This window comes from Euprymna scolopes, chromosome 18 (genome assembly GCF_053919585.1).
Source record: "Euprymna scolopes isolate OS-2025 chromosome 18, ASM5391958v1, whole genome shotgun sequence".
Taxonomy (NCBI): domain Eukaryota; kingdom Metazoa; phylum Mollusca; class Cephalopoda; order Sepiida; family Sepiolidae; genus Euprymna; species Euprymna scolopes.
In genome coordinates this window covers 617,011-634,578 of record NC_136499.1, presented here as the reverse complement: position 1 = coordinate 634,578, position 17,568 = coordinate 617,011, and the positions used below count along the sequence as shown (strand labels likewise).

The 17,568-nt window shown below is 37.9% G+C and overlaps 1 protein-coding gene across 1 annotated transcript in view; it reads left to right on the top strand.

The window, feature by feature from the left end:
- LOC145297477 (33 kDa inner dynein arm light chain, axonemal-like) overlaps positions 1-17,296 on the top strand; it is a 67,925-nt gene extending 50,629 nt beyond the window's left edge. The window contains exons 5-6 of the mRNA XM_080143346.1: positions 13,442-13,606; positions 17,172-17,296. Of these exons, the coding sequence (XP_079999472.1) occupies positions 13,442-13,606; positions 17,172-17,207 (201 nt within the window). The 3' untranslated portion in view covers positions 17,208-17,296. The remainder of the gene's footprint in view (positions 1-13,441; positions 13,607-17,171) is intronic.
- Positions 17,297-17,568: the final 272 nt, after the last annotated feature.

Here is a 17,568-nt window from a genome sequence, read left to right as displayed (position 1 = left end):
TTTACAGGTAGAGCTGTATGCAATGCACCCACAGACTAATTTTGATATAATATGTGCATGATATATTTTTAACATTGTGTCCTGGTCTTCCCCCCAGTCTGTTTTTGATATTACTTTTAAAATTTTTATTGCTTTTTTGGCATTTTTGCTTTAAGTTATTGATATGTGTGTTAAAGTTGAGTTTGTTGTAGAGTGTGACACCTAAAAATTTTGTATGTTCTTCTATTGAGATCGGTTCTCCTTGTATTTGGAGTTGTCTATCTAGCGAATATTTTTGTTTTCTACTGAAATGGATACAAACAGTTTTGTTTTTGGCTAGCTTGAATCCATTTTTATCTGTCCAGTTCTCTATTTTGTTTAGACAATGTTATATCTTTCTTTCTATTGTTGGCATGTTTGGTGCAGAATGTTAGAGAGAGGTATCCGAGCAATCAGAGAACACAATAAGTCAATCCCAGGAAAGGTGACCTGTAATAGTGTTACGGAGAGGTGTCCGAGCAATTCAAGAACACAATAAGTCAATCCCAGGTGACCTGTAATAGTGTTATGGAGGTGTTTTCGGGAAATCAAAAGAACACAATGAGAAATCTCCGGATATAAAACGACCTATATCCATGATGCATGAGAATGTGTCAATGGAAAGCTAACCAATATTAAAGGGGTTAGACCAAAACCAGCAAAAAGTACAATAAACAATAGCTGTCAAAAATAAGTTAAACAGGTCAATCAACAGGAACTCTGACCCAGAGAGTTGCAAAACAATAAACAAGCTGGTGAGAAAAAGGTCAACAGGTCAAAGTGATTGAAATAAAAGAGCAGAGAGAAAACAGCGGGGGGGGGGGAACACAAAGCGAAAATATAGGTTGACACAGAGTTCTGCGACCCACCTTCTTCCACTAACCTCCACCGTGTTATGATAATACTTATCACTGCTATTTTTGAAGTGTAAGATGTAAATAAACAAATCTGTATTAAAAACATAAAAGTGTCTCGTATTCATTTTAAAACGAAATAACTTTTCGTTTATACAACCAAGAGAACTTGATGATCACAGCCGAGTCATATATGTAACAACTTCTTTAGGGGACACATTACAGACTTTATACCAACCCTAACTCTGAATTCCGGTTTCTTTTCCCCTCTTTCTTGTTTAGCCTCCAAGACACTAGTTGACTTCTTCGAAATAGAAGCTGACAAAAAAATCTACTTCTTCACTTTCCCCGTTACCCTACCATTTTACACAAAACTGGACTGTATCACATGTAATGTTGTGACCCTTTGGGATGTGATTATAGCATAGTATCTGTGTTAACTGTGGCAAGCAGGGCCAAGGATCAAAACATTATTATTATTATTATTATTATTATTATTATTATTATTATTATTATTATTATTAATTGATTCGAGTAACGGCAGGTCGCTGGATCAATTATTATGATTAGAAAAATAAACAATTAAATTGAAAAAATATGATTAACATATAATAATATCGAAAAAGGAATGTGAAAATAGAAAATAGATGTAAACATGATTTTTGGTTCACATAAACAAATAACTAGATTGCGATTACATCAGCTGTTTGTCTGAAATATGTAATTAGAAGTAATGAGACACATGATGAAATGTAGATTTAGGGAGATTTTAGACAGTCGTTAACTGGACATCAGAGGGAATGGACGACTCAAGAGGGGAGTTGGTCTCCACGACGCAGGGAGCGGCATCGTTTCAGGCAGCCAAGATGTAAAAACATATAATCTCTGAAGATGCCGACCGGAACATGAAAATAAATGTTTGTAAATAATTCAGGTAAGTGTTGTGTTATTTACATCTGTTAAAAAGAACTGTCTGTCTACAATTGTTTCAATACATCCACGTCAATCGTTTCCTGTTAGAACTGTTACATAAATGTTAAAATATACACACTAGAAGATCAACTAAAGGATACAACGTATATACATAAATGCATTTACACGTACACGAATATACAGAAAAAGATAAACCCCACTATTCAACATGTACATCGTTATGAAATATATTCACATACACATTACACAACAGACCCCTTTTTAAAGCCACAACGTAACAGAATAGGCAATTGAAAAGTCATCTACAAATAGTGATTTTTCAAATCCTGTGTCGACTATTTTTATTATTTCATTTATTTTTTATTAGAAATAAGGGAATTGATAGTACACTTCCTTGTGGTACTTCTGCTTCTTGTCCATATTGGTCTGAGAGTGTATTTTCTTGTCGCACTTTGTAAAATCTGTGAGATAAGAAGTTATGTATGAACATTGCCATATTTCCTCTTATTCCCATATTATGAATATCTTTTCAAATCTCATATCTCCATGCTGTATCGTACGCCCTTTGGATGTAAAAAAAATATAGATACACAACCGTCTCAAATGAATGATTCAAGTCGTACTATCTGATCATTTGTACTTTGTTTCTGTCTGTATCCACTCTGGTATTTTGTTAGAAGGTTGTTTTTTCTCGATACCACATTAACCGGTTGTTTATCATTCTTTCCATAGCTTTGGAAAGGCGGCTGGTTAGGGCTATAGACATGTAACTAGATGGGTTAGTTGGATCTTTATTTCGTTTAACAATTGGTATAATAGTTGATTCAAACCAGGATTCTTGTATTTCTCCTATATTCCATATTTTGTTGTATATGTCAAGTAGTACTTTTAAAGAGGATTCTGGTAATTGCTTTAGGAATTGGTAATGTATATCATCTGGGCCTGGAGTAGTATTTCTACTTTTGTTTATTGCCCTTTTCAATTCTTTTATGCTGAATTGTACGTTATGTTTCTTTGTTACTAGTTATAAAATTAAGTTTTTCTTTTTCTGTTGTTTCTTTGTGATTTTGAAATGATGTTGAATACTGTTTGTTTGATGAATTTTTGTAGAATTCTTCAGCGATTAGATTAGTTATTTCTTTTTCTTCTGGTATTTTTTTAATTACTTTCCAGTATGATAGGGTAGTGATCACTTCCATGTTGGTCATCTAATACATCCCCAGTGGAAGTCCATATAGATTGATGGAGTACATATTGGTAGTCTATTGCAGACATGGACCCATTGGCTGGGTGCATGTAGGTATTTTTGCCATTATTTAATATGCATAAGTTTGTTGTTGATAGTATTTCATTTATTATGTTACTCTTGTTATTGTTTCGATTGTTTCCCCAACGGTTGCTGTGTGCATTGAAATCTCCCATTATTATGAAAGGAGGTGGGAGTTGGTTGATTAATATATCTATTTCTTTTTTGTTTATTTGTTGCTTTGGTGGAATATATATCGAGCATATTGTTATTTTACGGTGTACGTTAGCTGTTACTGCTATTGCTTGGAGTTGGGTATTTAACTGGAGGATTGTGTGGGGTATAGTTTTTTTTAATTAGTATGAATACTCCTCCAGTTGGTCTATTTGCTGTAAATGTGTGGGTTTTGTCCTACATGTTGTATCCTTTGAATTTATATTTGTGATTTTCTTTTAATAGTGTTTCTTGTAGACAAATTGCTGAGGGCTTTTGTTGTTAATGATTTCTGATATTTCTTCATGATTAGGTCTTAGTCCTCTACAGTTCCATTGTATGAATGTTGTATAGCTGTGTTTTGTGAGGTTTTGTTGTATTTAAGTCATTGGACCGTTTCATGTGTGTTATTTATTTATGTTTGCTCTTTATTATTTATGAGCTTTTTATGATGAAGTTAGGGTCATTCATTGGTGGATTTGGTTCCTGTTTCCATGTCTTCTGGTTCTTTGTGTTCAATTAATTTGTTAATTTTTATGCTTGATTTATCTCTGTTTTTAGAGGTTGAGCGAGATTGTGGTTGTTTTTTTGTGGTGTTAGTTTTCTTTGAGGAATTTTTCCCATTTATTGCTCTTGTCTCTTCGGATGGTTTTGTAGAGTCTTTGTTTTTTGGTTTGTTGTTATCTGTTTTTATATTAGAATTCTTATGGGGGGATTGAAGGAATCTCCTTATTGTTGGTATTATGCTCCTCAGAGTTCTCCATCTCCAGTGTTTTAAAGCTATTGAAGAGGGGAATTTGTGGATTTATTTGTTTAGTTAGGTCCAGCTCTGATTTGCTTTTTAGGGTTTGCTTTTGGTTTGAATCATTTTTAAGTTTTGTAGTAGGCATTATTTGATTTATGTTGAATTCTTTTGGGATTTTTTTTTCAAGATTTCAATTAGATCTTTGAGCTCCAATATTAATTTGTTGAGGGAAACTTGGTAGTTTGTTTGGCTAAGTTTTGGGGCAGTTTCTGCATAGGTATTTGTTTTTTGAGCGATTTCTACATAGGTGTCTGCTTTTTGGAGGGAATTTACAATTTTCCATGCCTCTGGGAAGGAAATGTTTTGGTTTGTTTTTTTGTTTACTTTATCTCCACACTTCTTTTTTAAAAATCTTGCATGTTTTGGAATAAGTTGGGCATTTGTCCTCTGTATGATTGCATTTTCCGCATATTCTATTCCCTCTACAGGTTTCTCTAATAAAAATGTATGTTCGCTAACAGAGCTCTCTACATTTTTAATGTAGTCGCCATTTTGAGTCCTGTATCTACATTGGAAACTCTTGTGATTAGGTCGTCCACAATTATAGCAAATAATTTTTGTACTTTTCTTAGGAAAAAACCTGCTTTTGCCAAAGTTGGGTTTTTTATTCCTGGCATGGGTATAATTCGTTTTTACGTGTGTATTTTTAAATTTCATGATATTTGTGGATTCGTTTTTTTCTGTGATCATTTTTTCAGTTTCTTCGTAACTTCTGAGTGCTGCCTTGAATTGGCTAAAAGTCATGGGTTTTTCTTTCTGGGTTATCACGGTGGTAAATGGCTTGAAATCACTCGGTAATCCCTTAAGGACCATGGAAATTAACAGACTGTCACTTATAACTTCACCAGACATTTTTAAAGAATTTGCAGTTGTCTCGGCTCTTATAATCAGTTATAGTTTCGGCTTCCATTCGTTTTAGAGAGGTCAGTTCAGTGTATAACGAAATAATTTTGGGTTTTCCTTTCGATAAATAATGCTCTCTCAATATGTTTAATGCTTTGCAGCCGTCGTCCAGGGCTTCTCTCATTACCAGTGATAGACTTCGGTCATCTAAACACTGTATTAATTCCACAAAGACAGTTGCGTTCTTTTCAATGAAGTCGGGGTCGTTTCTATTTTCAGGTTGTGTTTGTAGTACTTTGTGTAGCTTTTGGATTCGTAGATATCCCAGAAATTTAACTTGCCACAATTCGAATTTTGATTCGGATCCATCGAAATAAAGACGCACGCTAGGCCCATAACCTCTAGAAGTGTAAGACATTTTGAGTTTCACACAAGTGTAAGCCATTTTGAGTTACACACAAGTCCTGGGAGGTGACTTGTTTGTAGTAGACAGTTCCACAAAACAAAATATTCTTACCGTGTCGAAACCTGGGAAAGAACATGTGAAATTGCTCCAGAAAAGGTTTAATATTTATGAAGCAATTCTGGTTTCTGATTGGTTGGTAGCAGAACGTGAATTAATTTGATTCGTCAGTTCTTAGCAGCATCGTTTATAAATAGAATCGTCCGACTGTGTGGGATCATACCCCATTAATAGGTCCAAAATATTGCAACAATCCTGTTGACCTTATTGATGACTGTATTTTCAAAAAGGTTGCGGACTTTAAATCCCCTAAAAAGTTTGGACCCTTGAAATGCCCGGTTTATTTAAAATTACCGTGGATTGGGGAAAAAAGTAATAGACTTTCTAAACAGATTCGCAGAAGTATTTACGACTGCTTTTATTCTGTGTCCTCGCGTTTGGTATATACTACGAGACCTGCTTTTCTGTCTTTTCACAAGGATAGTTTGCCTTACATCCAAAATAGCAATATTGTATATCAATTTAAATGCCAGTACGATGCTGGTTATGTTGAACGAACATCCTTGCACATTTTGACTCGTATAAATCAGCATGTTCCATCGAAGATCAGACAATGGTCTCCCTCCTTCTGCAGCCTTGGACTCTGCTATTGGCCAGCATTTGGTTGGCAACCCATGCTGTGCTGATAGATATAAAATAGAATGGTTCGAGGTGCTACATAGAGTGGACTCTAGAAACCATTTAAAGATTTTGGAGTCTGTCTCTATTGCGGTGCATCAACTTTCTTTGTGCCGGCAGAAGGAAACATCCAACGCATTGTTTCTCTTTGGGAAACTTTGAATCTTTTCTCCCGTTTTTTTTTTTTTCCCCCTCGTTGTGCCAATATTTTAATCGTTTTTTAAACGTTAATAGATTTATTTTAGTGTCCCCATACTTTTGGCACATTCAATAAGTTCCCCATTAGAACTCTTTATTTTCGACATAATATTATTTTGTACGCTATCGATTTTCTCCTGATGTGATGATAGCTGAAAGAGCTCTTGAGAAACTTCCGCTTATTATTTTCAATATATATATATATATATATATATATATATATATATATATATATATGAATTTAAAATAGAAAGGAAGAAAAAAAATTTTCAAAACAGACGTATCTGAGGTAAGCTCTCTATTTCTCATTTTGGTTACTGCTAATTTTGCTACAGTCCCCCCTCATCTCATGATCACAAACGGGGCATGGGGGCAGTCGTCTTTGTCGGGTGCTTCTTCAAAGAACCAGAGGCAGCACTTCCTCCTTGTCATCTTCCTCATTACCACCGTTATTGCCGCCAGCCTGTTCATAGGCGGTGTTTCACAATCAGGGCAGGGACAGGGGGGAAGTATCCGTCTTTGTCGGGTACTCCTTCGTAAAGGCAAGACGGGTGGTCCCTCTTCCGCTTCTTCAGTATGTGCATTATATGGCTCTCCATCGTCCTGCATTATACTCTCTGCTCGTTCAGAAGACATTGTACCGTCTTCCTCTTCCTCCGATGTAACAACATAATGGCGAGGGCGCAGATCTTTCACGTGGCGAGGCACACCGTCCACCAAAATCGATTGAGGGCTGATTACCTTGGTCACCTCACCCTTGCCGAACCTCGTGGTACATCGATTTTGCGGTCTTTTGACCCACACGTGATCTACAACCTGGTAAGAGCTGTCCTTGGGATCTGCGGACGCAGTTGCAAGATTGGTCTCCTTTACTCGAACTTCATATCGATAAATCCTGTTGGCAGGCGCAGTGAAGGGAGATGTGTCGTCTCTTGGTGTGATGTTATACCAGTAGACAGCTTCCTGTATGGGACAGCGCATTCTAGTTGCTATTTGTTTCACTATACAGTGACATCGCTCTGCTATGCCATTCCCGGCTGAAGCGTACACACAACGGAATCGCAAGTGAACTCCCCATTTATGTGCAAATGCTTGGAATGCGTTGCTGCAGAAAGCCGTGTCATTGTCTAAAAGGATTTCCTGCGGTGAGCCACGCTCGAGGAACACTGTTTCCAACTGATGGATCATGCTTACCGAGTCCTGCCTTGCCAATTTCCTCCAAATGGAGAAACGCGATGGACCACAGTCTGTTAGAGTTAAAAAATAGAAGGTGCCATAATGCGTGATATCCATTCCAATTCTTTGCCAAATCTCGTTAACTTCCAGCTTTCCCTTTTCCCACCTGACTGGCGCTGGGTCAATGGACTGACATTCCTCTCATTTCCGTATGATCGTTTTAACGGTTGCTTTTGTCGTGGTTGGGCAACTTCTTCTGACAAAGTAGATAGTGTGTCGCACCCCTGGATGTCCACTACCTTTGTGAATAGCCATGATTTGACTCTCATCCAGCTCGTCTGTGTGAACCGTGCCTATCACCGGGTCAAGCCCGTTTTTCTTTTTCATTGCCTGAAACCATGTCTGTGGTACTCGTGTCAATCGGTCAGCAATGTTTCGTGCTGATGGAACCAGCGTCACGTCCACTGTCAGCCCGTACTCTTTCGCGAGCTCCTTTAGAGTACTTAGTCGCCTCCTAATAAGCATCTCGCGCCTTTCCAGTTAGCGTGTCCGAGACCCAATGGTATACGCAGACAGAATCTGTCTTTATGTGTAGCACTTTGCTCTGCCACTGTAGAGCCAAATTGATACCTTTCAATACGGCATCCAGCTCAGCTAAGTTGATATGTTGAGAGTCACCTTCAGGTCGCAGCCAACATGCATCCTCCAACACAGTTTCGCGCATCTCCAAGGCTGCACCAATTGCTAGGGAGCTAGCATCAACCCATACATTCAGCTCTTTGCCATCCACATACCAATTTCCCCAGACCGGATCGTTCAGCTGCACAGATTCCAAGGTTTCCAACATCATACAATGCAGTACGGCATCCCTTGCTTCATCATCCCAGCCCTTCGTTACCGAACTTACTCTCCTTCTAAGTATTCCACAAGCCACACGAAGCCAACCACACACCGGCAAGTGCCTGACAAGTCGACCACACAGGAAAAACATTGTTCGTTGCGTAACAATGCTGGGAGCCTCTGGAATTGCATTTCCTCGCTTCCACTGTAGTTCACTGTGTTCCATCCAGACCGCCAATCCCAGCACCCGTGCACCGTCCTTCAACCGCTCCGGGTTCTTGCACTCCAACCCGAACTGCACTAGGTGTTCTCTTACATGGGTCGCAGGCACCACGTCCTCATTGACAAAAATGTCATCGATGTAAGCAGATGCTGTGCGGCTTACAATTTCTTCCTGAGACAATACTTCGCTGACAATTGCTCTCATGATCAGGGGAGCCACATTCAAACCAAACCCCAGACGGGTCAGGCAATATTTTTTCCCATTGATTTCCACAGTCTGGTATGGCCACAGTGTCTCATGGACCCGGACTTGTAGGTATGCTCTCCTGAGGTCCAGTAGAGACACGTTAGCACCTTTTTGTCTCCATTCGCGCAGCTTAGCCGCACAAACAACTGCGTTGGCCGTAAATGTGTCTATGTAATGATTTAGCTCCCGGTAGTCCATTACCGGGCGCACTTTGACTTTGTTCCGCTGCATCACAGCCATCAGGGGAATTAGGCCTTTGGGAGGTCCCAATTTATCCTCTGGATACGGCACGAGCCAACCATTATCTATCCAGGTGCGGAGCTCCTGCGTGTATTCTTCACGGATTTCTGCCGGCACTGGGTATTCTGACACTCGATTGTGTAGTCTTTCAGGGGGGTGGTCCTCAGACCACTTCCACGATGCGGTCCACGTTCGGTTTTGATGATCAAAGGTGGCGGTGAAATCTGGTTCATTAATAGAAATGGCTGCGCATTTAATATTTTTCCTGTCGCCACTGATCCTGTAGGGTTGACAACAACACCGCCCAGAGCTTTTATGGCGTCGATCCCTAGAAGTAAGTCAAACCCCAGTGGTTTGCTACGCACCACCAACACATTGATTCTGGCAGACACACCTTCGTCAGTGGACACAGAGACCGCTCCAACACCGCAGCACGCATGGGACATTCCACCAATCGTTTTGACATCTACGTTCGTTTTTCTCCAAGACCGACACCGGTCTGCATGTAAAATAGTCCTAGAGCATCCTGTATCAATAAGCGCCAAACATTGCGTCCCGTCAACGTGGATGCTTATCACCGGGAGCGTCGTGCTCGCATCTTGGTGGGGAAGGAGACTGACGCTTATGCGTCCTCCCCGTGCTCATTTCCCGAGCAATTCTGAGCCCTGTGTCCACTCTCACCGCAACGGTAACACCGTGTTCCACATTTTCGACAGTCCTTTGCAAAGTGGCCTTTCGTATTGCACTTGAAACAGGTCACACTAACAGGAATATTCTGGGCCCTGTGGTTGTTGGGTGAGCATGTGGCCGCAACCACGTCCTGATTGTGTTCCCCAGTCGTCGTCAAAATTCTTGCTCTCGACATTAGTTCCCCCTGGTCAGGACTTTGATGTTCGGCACCTGTTGAAGAGCAATTGAGATAGCGTCAGGGAACCCAGTGACGAAAGTCACTTTTGTGAGTCTCTCTAAGCCATCTCCTGTGAATCCGGCCAATCCAACCAACTGCCAGATTTTGTTGGCGTAAACATCCACACGTTCGCCAGCCCATCTAACCATAGTTATTTTTCTGTATGCTGCAAACGCATCGTCGGTAAATGCCTCCTTTAATCGGGCCTCAATCTGGTCTATTTCTCTTTGATCGTCCTCCTCCATTTCCATGTAGAGGGCCAGTGCATCACCTTCCAGATATAAAGGTAGCAGACTTGCTACATCATCCACCTGCTGAAGTTGTGTGAGAAGTCTCACTTTTTTCAGCCACGCTACAATGTCTCCCTCGTCAGAAAACGGCTTGATAATATCGCTGCTTATCCGCACCTTCGCCATAGTCGGGCCGAAATAGCTTGAAACAAAAATGTAGTAGGCAAAACAAAAAAAAAAATACAACTAAAAACAGACGGAACAAAACTCGCTTCTCGCAGACACGTGGGTCGTAAAAAGCACAATCTACTCGCCAGAATCAACTACACACAATCTGCAGAACGCTCCCTCTCCTTTCCAGTGTCCTGCCTTTAAAGCGGCTGGGAACAACATATTTGCATAATCGCGTGAGAGCAGAAGTGATTCAACGATAATTACATTGGGTAAACGCTAATAAAATCCCATGGATGCCATCTTGGAACTCTCTCTTTTGCTCAGCCCAAAACAGACGTATCCGAGGTAAGCTCTCTATTTCTCATTTTGGTTACTGCTAATTCTGCTATATATATATATATATATATATATATATATATATGAATTTAAAATAGAAAGGAAGAAACAAAATTCTCGATGATTTTATCTGTTAAGTGGGTTTTATTCAAACAACTGTTTTCAGATTCCAGTTAATGTCAGATATTCAGGACAGAAATATGAATTGTTTTGTCACCTTCTTATTGTAGTTATTCAATTCGTAAATTAGTAGTTGGCTGGTTTTGATTGTTGGGTATTATAATTCAGTTTCCAGATAATGTTAGTTCAGCAGGAGAGAATATGCACTGTTCCAGGGCTAACCTCTTGACCTCCTTACTGGTGTGCGGCTAATATTATATTTTCCTTTTCTTACAAACAGGAAATTCGTCATCTTTATAACTTATATATCATCTTTGTGTAGCGGAGGTACCTGGCGTCGCCCGGGTGTTTGGTGGTGTAAAAGAAAAAAAGTGTTTAGGCAGGTAGGGTCGAACACAAAGCCTTGAGGCAAAAGTGGAAAAGAAAGTAAAAGAAAATGTGACATCTCACCAGGACGCTAAAAGGGCAGAGGAATTGAGAATGGTTGAAATTAAATGATTAAAAAGTTAAGTGAATGAGTTCACACAGGTGCATAAATTTAATGAGGTCAAACATCATGCCATAGGGAAATGAAATCACATATTTAACTTTGGCTGCGAGCCAATTTCTGTGTATTTATTTGTTTCCCGAAGATGTTTGGGAAAACCAGATCCCCATAAAAATGGGGAGTGTCCAAATAAATAACAATTGTCTGGTATGATGAGTTTTCCCCACATTGATCAAAGCTTATTGCTTTCTGGACGTCCGTGGCAAGAGTGCCAGGGAAACGCAATTTCTTCAAATACTTTCGCTTTATTTATACGAAAAACATGAACAAACATGTGAGAAGACAGAATAGCGGGAATTTTATAAAATAAAAGTCGCTCAAATAAAAGATAGAGACGACCGTCTTTTGTAAACCAGAGATATTATAATCTAGGGAATATATAAAAAGTTCTAAGAAACAGTAACCCCCTTGAGCATCCCCCATGAAAAAAGCCTTTGCCAGACATACATAAAAAGCGCACGCACTAACACAATTTTTGCTTTTATATTATAGACTAGTAGGGGTGTCCAGCGTTCCCGTGTGTTTGGAGGTGTAAAAGAAGGGGAAAAAAAAGTTTGGGTAGGAAGGTAGGCTTGAAGTCTTGACACGAAGGTGGAAAAGAAAGGGAAAAAAACTGGCATCTTACCCACTGGACTACGATTGGAGAGGAATGAAAACTGTTTTAATTTAACGAGGTTAAACATCATGCCATAAAGGGAATGAAATCACACACTTAACTTTTGCTGCGAGGCAGTTTTTTTGGTTTTGTTTCACCAACTTTGGCTGCGTGGTGGTTTTTGTGGTTGGGGAGAAAAACCAACTTCCCATAAAAAGGGGAGTTAGCAATTGTCTTATATAAGGGGGTTCCCCCTGCATTTATCAAACCTCATTGCTTTTGTTTAAGTTATAAATTTAGTTTCGCTTTTACACTGAAAAGCCAAAGAAACATGCATAGACCAAGAAATATTGCGAAAATAGTGTATAAAAGTCATTCAAATAAAAGACAGACGCAACCTCCCCTTGTAACTTGTAGATATTATAATTTAGTATATAAAAAGTTTTAAGAATGAGTGACCACCCCGAGCGCCCCCCAGAAAAAAAGCCTTTGCCAGACATACACAAAAAATGCACACACACACGCACACACACACACACACACACACACACACACACACACACACACACACACTTATACACAATTTGCCTTTTATATATATAGATGGACATTACTAACATTCTTCTCGTTTCTATTCGTCTTTTATTAACATGTTAACAAAGATTATTCAATAAAGTTGTTTTAAATGTTAGTATGAAACTTTGTTGTTCTATTCTACAATGTTAGTTATGTTGGGATTCTCTTTTATGATAAAAAAAAAACTAACTCAAAAGAATATACATGATAAGGAATATAAAAATCAAGAATGATTTCTATGATATTACATATTTATAGAAGCGAAGAATAATTTGGATGACACAATCTTTTTTTAATTTGCAGCTGACAGCTCCACTACCAAATCCAGCACAACACTATCATTAGGAGGAACCACTTCAAAGTTTGGGTCTCTACTCTTTGATTTTTTCTAAAGTAGTGAGGCCATTCAGTCAGAATGTTGTATAGGACTGGTGTCATCTGCCCATAAATGCTATCAAGCCACACACCTTACACACACCATTAACAACTTATTTGGATTGAATTGTGATGTCATACAAACTGGCATCATAACACTACCTTGCATATGATGTCAGCACTATCTTCTTCATTTTCGTTCTTTCATCCAAAATTCATTCCTCCTTTCAGTTCGTATCATCTCTCTTTAGCCACAAGATTCGTACTCTGCTGTCTCGTGAAGATCAAAAATCATTTTCTGCAGCAGCAATGTTTGCTTTTTCCATTAACTTCAGTATAATTTCTTCTTTTTTTCACACTACATGAAACTATTTCATCATCGTCCAGATGATATCAATGGGAACAGCAAAATGTTTTCCAAATCTACACTTCCAGTTTTCAGTCCATTTATCTATTTTTGTAGTCAGCGGGTGACTACTCAAATTACTTTTTGTGCTTGTTTTGTGAAAATAATTTATGTTTTTAAAGAATTTAATCGATTATGTTTTTAAAGAATTTAATTTCTTTTGAAACCGTTTTAAAATGAGTCTGTTTGTGTTTTATAGATTTGTGACTTGGAGCAAGAGAAGAAAGAGTTGGAACGTCAAGTGAATGAGTTGAAAGCCAAATGTGACCAAACTGAGAAACGTGCAGCCGAACAGTACAAGTTGGAGGAAAAGAAACACTCAGACGAGATCACTTTTCTCAAGAAAACTAATACTCAACTTAAGGTAAAATTGATCAAGTAATCATGTGTGGGGTGCACGGAAAATTGTAGTCAGTGCAAAAATAACTTACCTCAGAAATGGTCACGTGTCTGTGTGTTTTGTAAAGTCCAGTTACTTAAAAATAGAAAAAACAAAATCGCAGCTCACAGCTAATTTTATGCTTAGTGGTTATGTGAAAGTGACATGAATTCTTACCATCTATATGTAAATTAAATGATCCTGGGCTGCATAAAAGCAAGCTGCTTGAAGAACGGCAGAATTTGTTTGAAGAAGGCAGGCCATGCATAGGTAATGTGTTGAATGGTGATGGATTATTTACTTGAGTCAGCATGGAAGGCCAAAGGAAGCAAGGACGAAGAGTACAGTTGTTCCCTGCTGACGAAAACAACATTAGTTCTCATAGGTATTAACTTAAATAACTATCTCTGTCAGGTTTGACATTTCTGAATTTTTGAAATGAAGATTGCTTATTCATATTATTTGGATTCATTGGACTACTGTTTTCATCTTGAGTGTAAGGAACCATGGCACAGTGGTTAGAGAACTTGGAAAAATCAATTGTAAAAGTGATATTCTCCTGAAAGTTGAAGGTTCAATTCTTAGTGTGGGCAACTGAAAAATACAATTGCGAATTACTTACGAACTCTATCCAGTCATGGCTGATGGAATAAGAGCAACCCTTTGAAGTAAATAACGGGTTCTGTTTGAAATTCCATCAAATTCCCAAGTTTTACAAGATACACCTGAAGTAGGTCAGAAGTTACATGGACTGAAACGTTGTGAAAATCACATTCAAGATGAGAACAGTAGTCTAAAGAATCCAAATAATATGATTATATTATGTTAGGTTTATCCAGAATGTCTGGTTCGTCAACTATGTTTATATGAGTTGAAGATATGGCATTCTTATCATTTTCACAAATAGGGACTGCTTTGCCAATGAGCAGATTTTTTTTGTCAGAATTAATTGTGATTTAGCTTGGTTTTTGAAGGTGCACTTTCCCAGGCATTATCTCATTATTTGGTTTATTGCTGCTCATTTGTGGAAGGAATGCCGATATGTCCATTTTTGTACCAAATCAGAATGTCCTCCTCTTAGGAGCTGATTTTCATTACTTTTTCACCTTGTGTAATGCCTTGCTTCTGTAAGAATCAAGTAAATCCAACCATATATGCTAGGTAATAGATTACAACTATTATCACAAAATTATATTCACTAGATTTCTTTGGTACCAAGGTTGTCATAGCTGATGAATGGCAATGGAGGCAACATCCAATTGCCTATAAAATGTCACTTGAAGCATGCATATCCGTCGGCCACTGACAACTAATTCCTGCTTATTACCTACTTTCGTAGCTTAGATATGAGCATGACTGGACTGCTTTGATGGTAGGTTACTTGGCTCCTATGAATCAGTACTTTGGAAAAATATCTTTCTTCACATTTTTATCCTAGTAGCGTTTCATCACCATTTTCGTTTATTCAAGCACTTTTATTTGTCTTGATGATAACGTGTACATTTGTCATATTCTCTTGAAACATTGTACTTTCTTTTTTAGGTTCTCTAGAACTTAAATGTTTTGTGTTTATTAAATGAAATTTCATTGAATTTCATGTTTTGTGTATATTTTCATGTACATTCACATTGACTTTTAATGCTTAGCTAAGGTTACTAATATATTACATACAAACTCTAAATAAACTTTAAATGTTGTGTGTGTTTTAATTTCTTTTGACACTTGTGGTTTTATAAGTAATACAACAAACACAAATGAACAACAATTGGTATATATGTAGACTTGCAAGCGAGTGATAATCAAGCTAAACACAATTATAAGTATAATTATAATAATAATAATAATAAGTATAATTAACAAAAATATGTTATTAATAGCAAAAGTATATTACGGAAGTTCACATCATGTTCTGGGACCATAAATGCCATAAATTGCCGTTATTTACTTCCTTCCCACCACAGGAAAATGTGACATAAAGCCGAAAGGTGGAGTGACTCGCCCAGCGACCCTAAAGAAGGTGCACTCTGACTTTTTAAAAATTGCCTAGGCAGCACCGTTTGCAGTTCACAGTCTGATTGCCTCAGGAAGTAAGCAATAAACTTACTCCACCTGAAAGATAGGAAGTAAGGCCTGGGAGGGTGGACCTCCTAAGACTAGCCAAAACAAATAATTCGGCCTGACAGATAAATAACAAACAAAATGATCCAGGTTCTGCTCGACTGTTGTTGGGATTGGAATTTTGATTGGCATGTATTAACGATCAGAATAAATGGCTAAACAAATGCCATGAATTGTTACTCAACTCTGAGATGGATATATTTGTTTATGATACCACGCTCTATAACAGATGTGGGGAAAATGAATGAACACATATCCAAGGCAATGGCAGAAATCCTAGAGGAAGTCATCCAGTTTGTAGTGGAATGGGGACAAAAATGGATGGTCACATTTAATACTGCAATACTGCCAAGACTACAAAAAACCTTCTCAACCATTAATAGTCATGGTTAATGATACATTATCTGAAAGTACATTATTCAAACTCCCCGGCTTCATGTTCACAGGGACGAGTTGGAATAGATACATTAAGGGTATTGTCAAGACTGCTGCAAGAAAGTCACTTATGCCTGAGAGTATCCTGTATCTCTACAAAGCCACTATTCGCCCATGTATGCAGTATTGTTGCCACATTTCGGCTATTGCATTTGCTATTAGCCTCTCCCTCTTAGACAGGGTTCAAAAGATAGTTGCTTACCTAATAGGCCCCGCACTATCAGCTAAGCTTCAACTGCTGTCCCATCAATGAAATTTTGCATCCCTCTGCCTGTTTTACAAGTACTTTTATGGTAGGTGCTTTGTTCAACTACAAACCTTTGTACTCCTTCGACATAAATACCCCTGACAAACCCGACAAGCAGCAAAAACACACCCCTACACAGTAGAAACCCCTAGATGTTAGAAAGCTTTTTACTCTAATAGTTTCTTCCCTTGGACTGCCAGATGTTGGAATGCCTTTCCGGGTCCCTGCTTCTCTGACTGTACTGACATGCAGAAGTTCAAGTGTAATGCAGACAGACATGTTGCTGGTCAACTCCCTACATAGTACCCCTGAAAATTATGTCCCAGATAGTAGCTCCTTACATCACAGTGGCAATGTAGCTTGTTTTAGGTAAAAATGCAATTTAAAAAAATGTTAACTGTGACTATATTGTCCATTATTACTGTAATTGGGTATATTAATTTAACCCACAACACGAAGAGAATGAATGTAAATAACTAAATATAAAATGCATCTCAAATACTTTATACTCATCTCCATACTTTATACTCATTTATATTCTCGTTTATTTCTGATGAAACTTTTGATTAAATAAAATAGCATTGAATATATTTTTGTAATCGACTGTTAATTTCATTTTGCCTTTTTCTTTTGATACAATAAATGAGGTAATTATTTATAGTTGCAATTTCATTAGAAAACATCCATTTTCCTGAAGTTAAAATTCTTTATTTTGCACGATAATTAATTTGAATTTTCTTCTTGTTGCAGACGCAGCTGGAGGGAATTTCCGGTGCAAAGAAGTGATCATATCAAAGCGTGAAGCTTTACCAACAATAAAATGTTATCATGGCAAACTAAGTTTTGAAAATTTGAATAAAAATCTTAGAAAAAAATCTGTTTTTATCATTTTATATTTTATTAGTTTATAAGAATTTTTGAATATATGATATTCATCTGAATAATGAAAAAAGAATTCATAAATGAACTCATTCAACCAAAACTTATGGAATACAAAACGATCGACACAAATAACGGAAACAGAATAGATATTTTACATGAAATCAATAAAACTCGTTTTACATTTAAAATTCTCAATGAGAAATCGTCTATGAAATATAGTAATGGCGGAATCGAAATGCGATTTGAATGAACACTAAAAAACAAA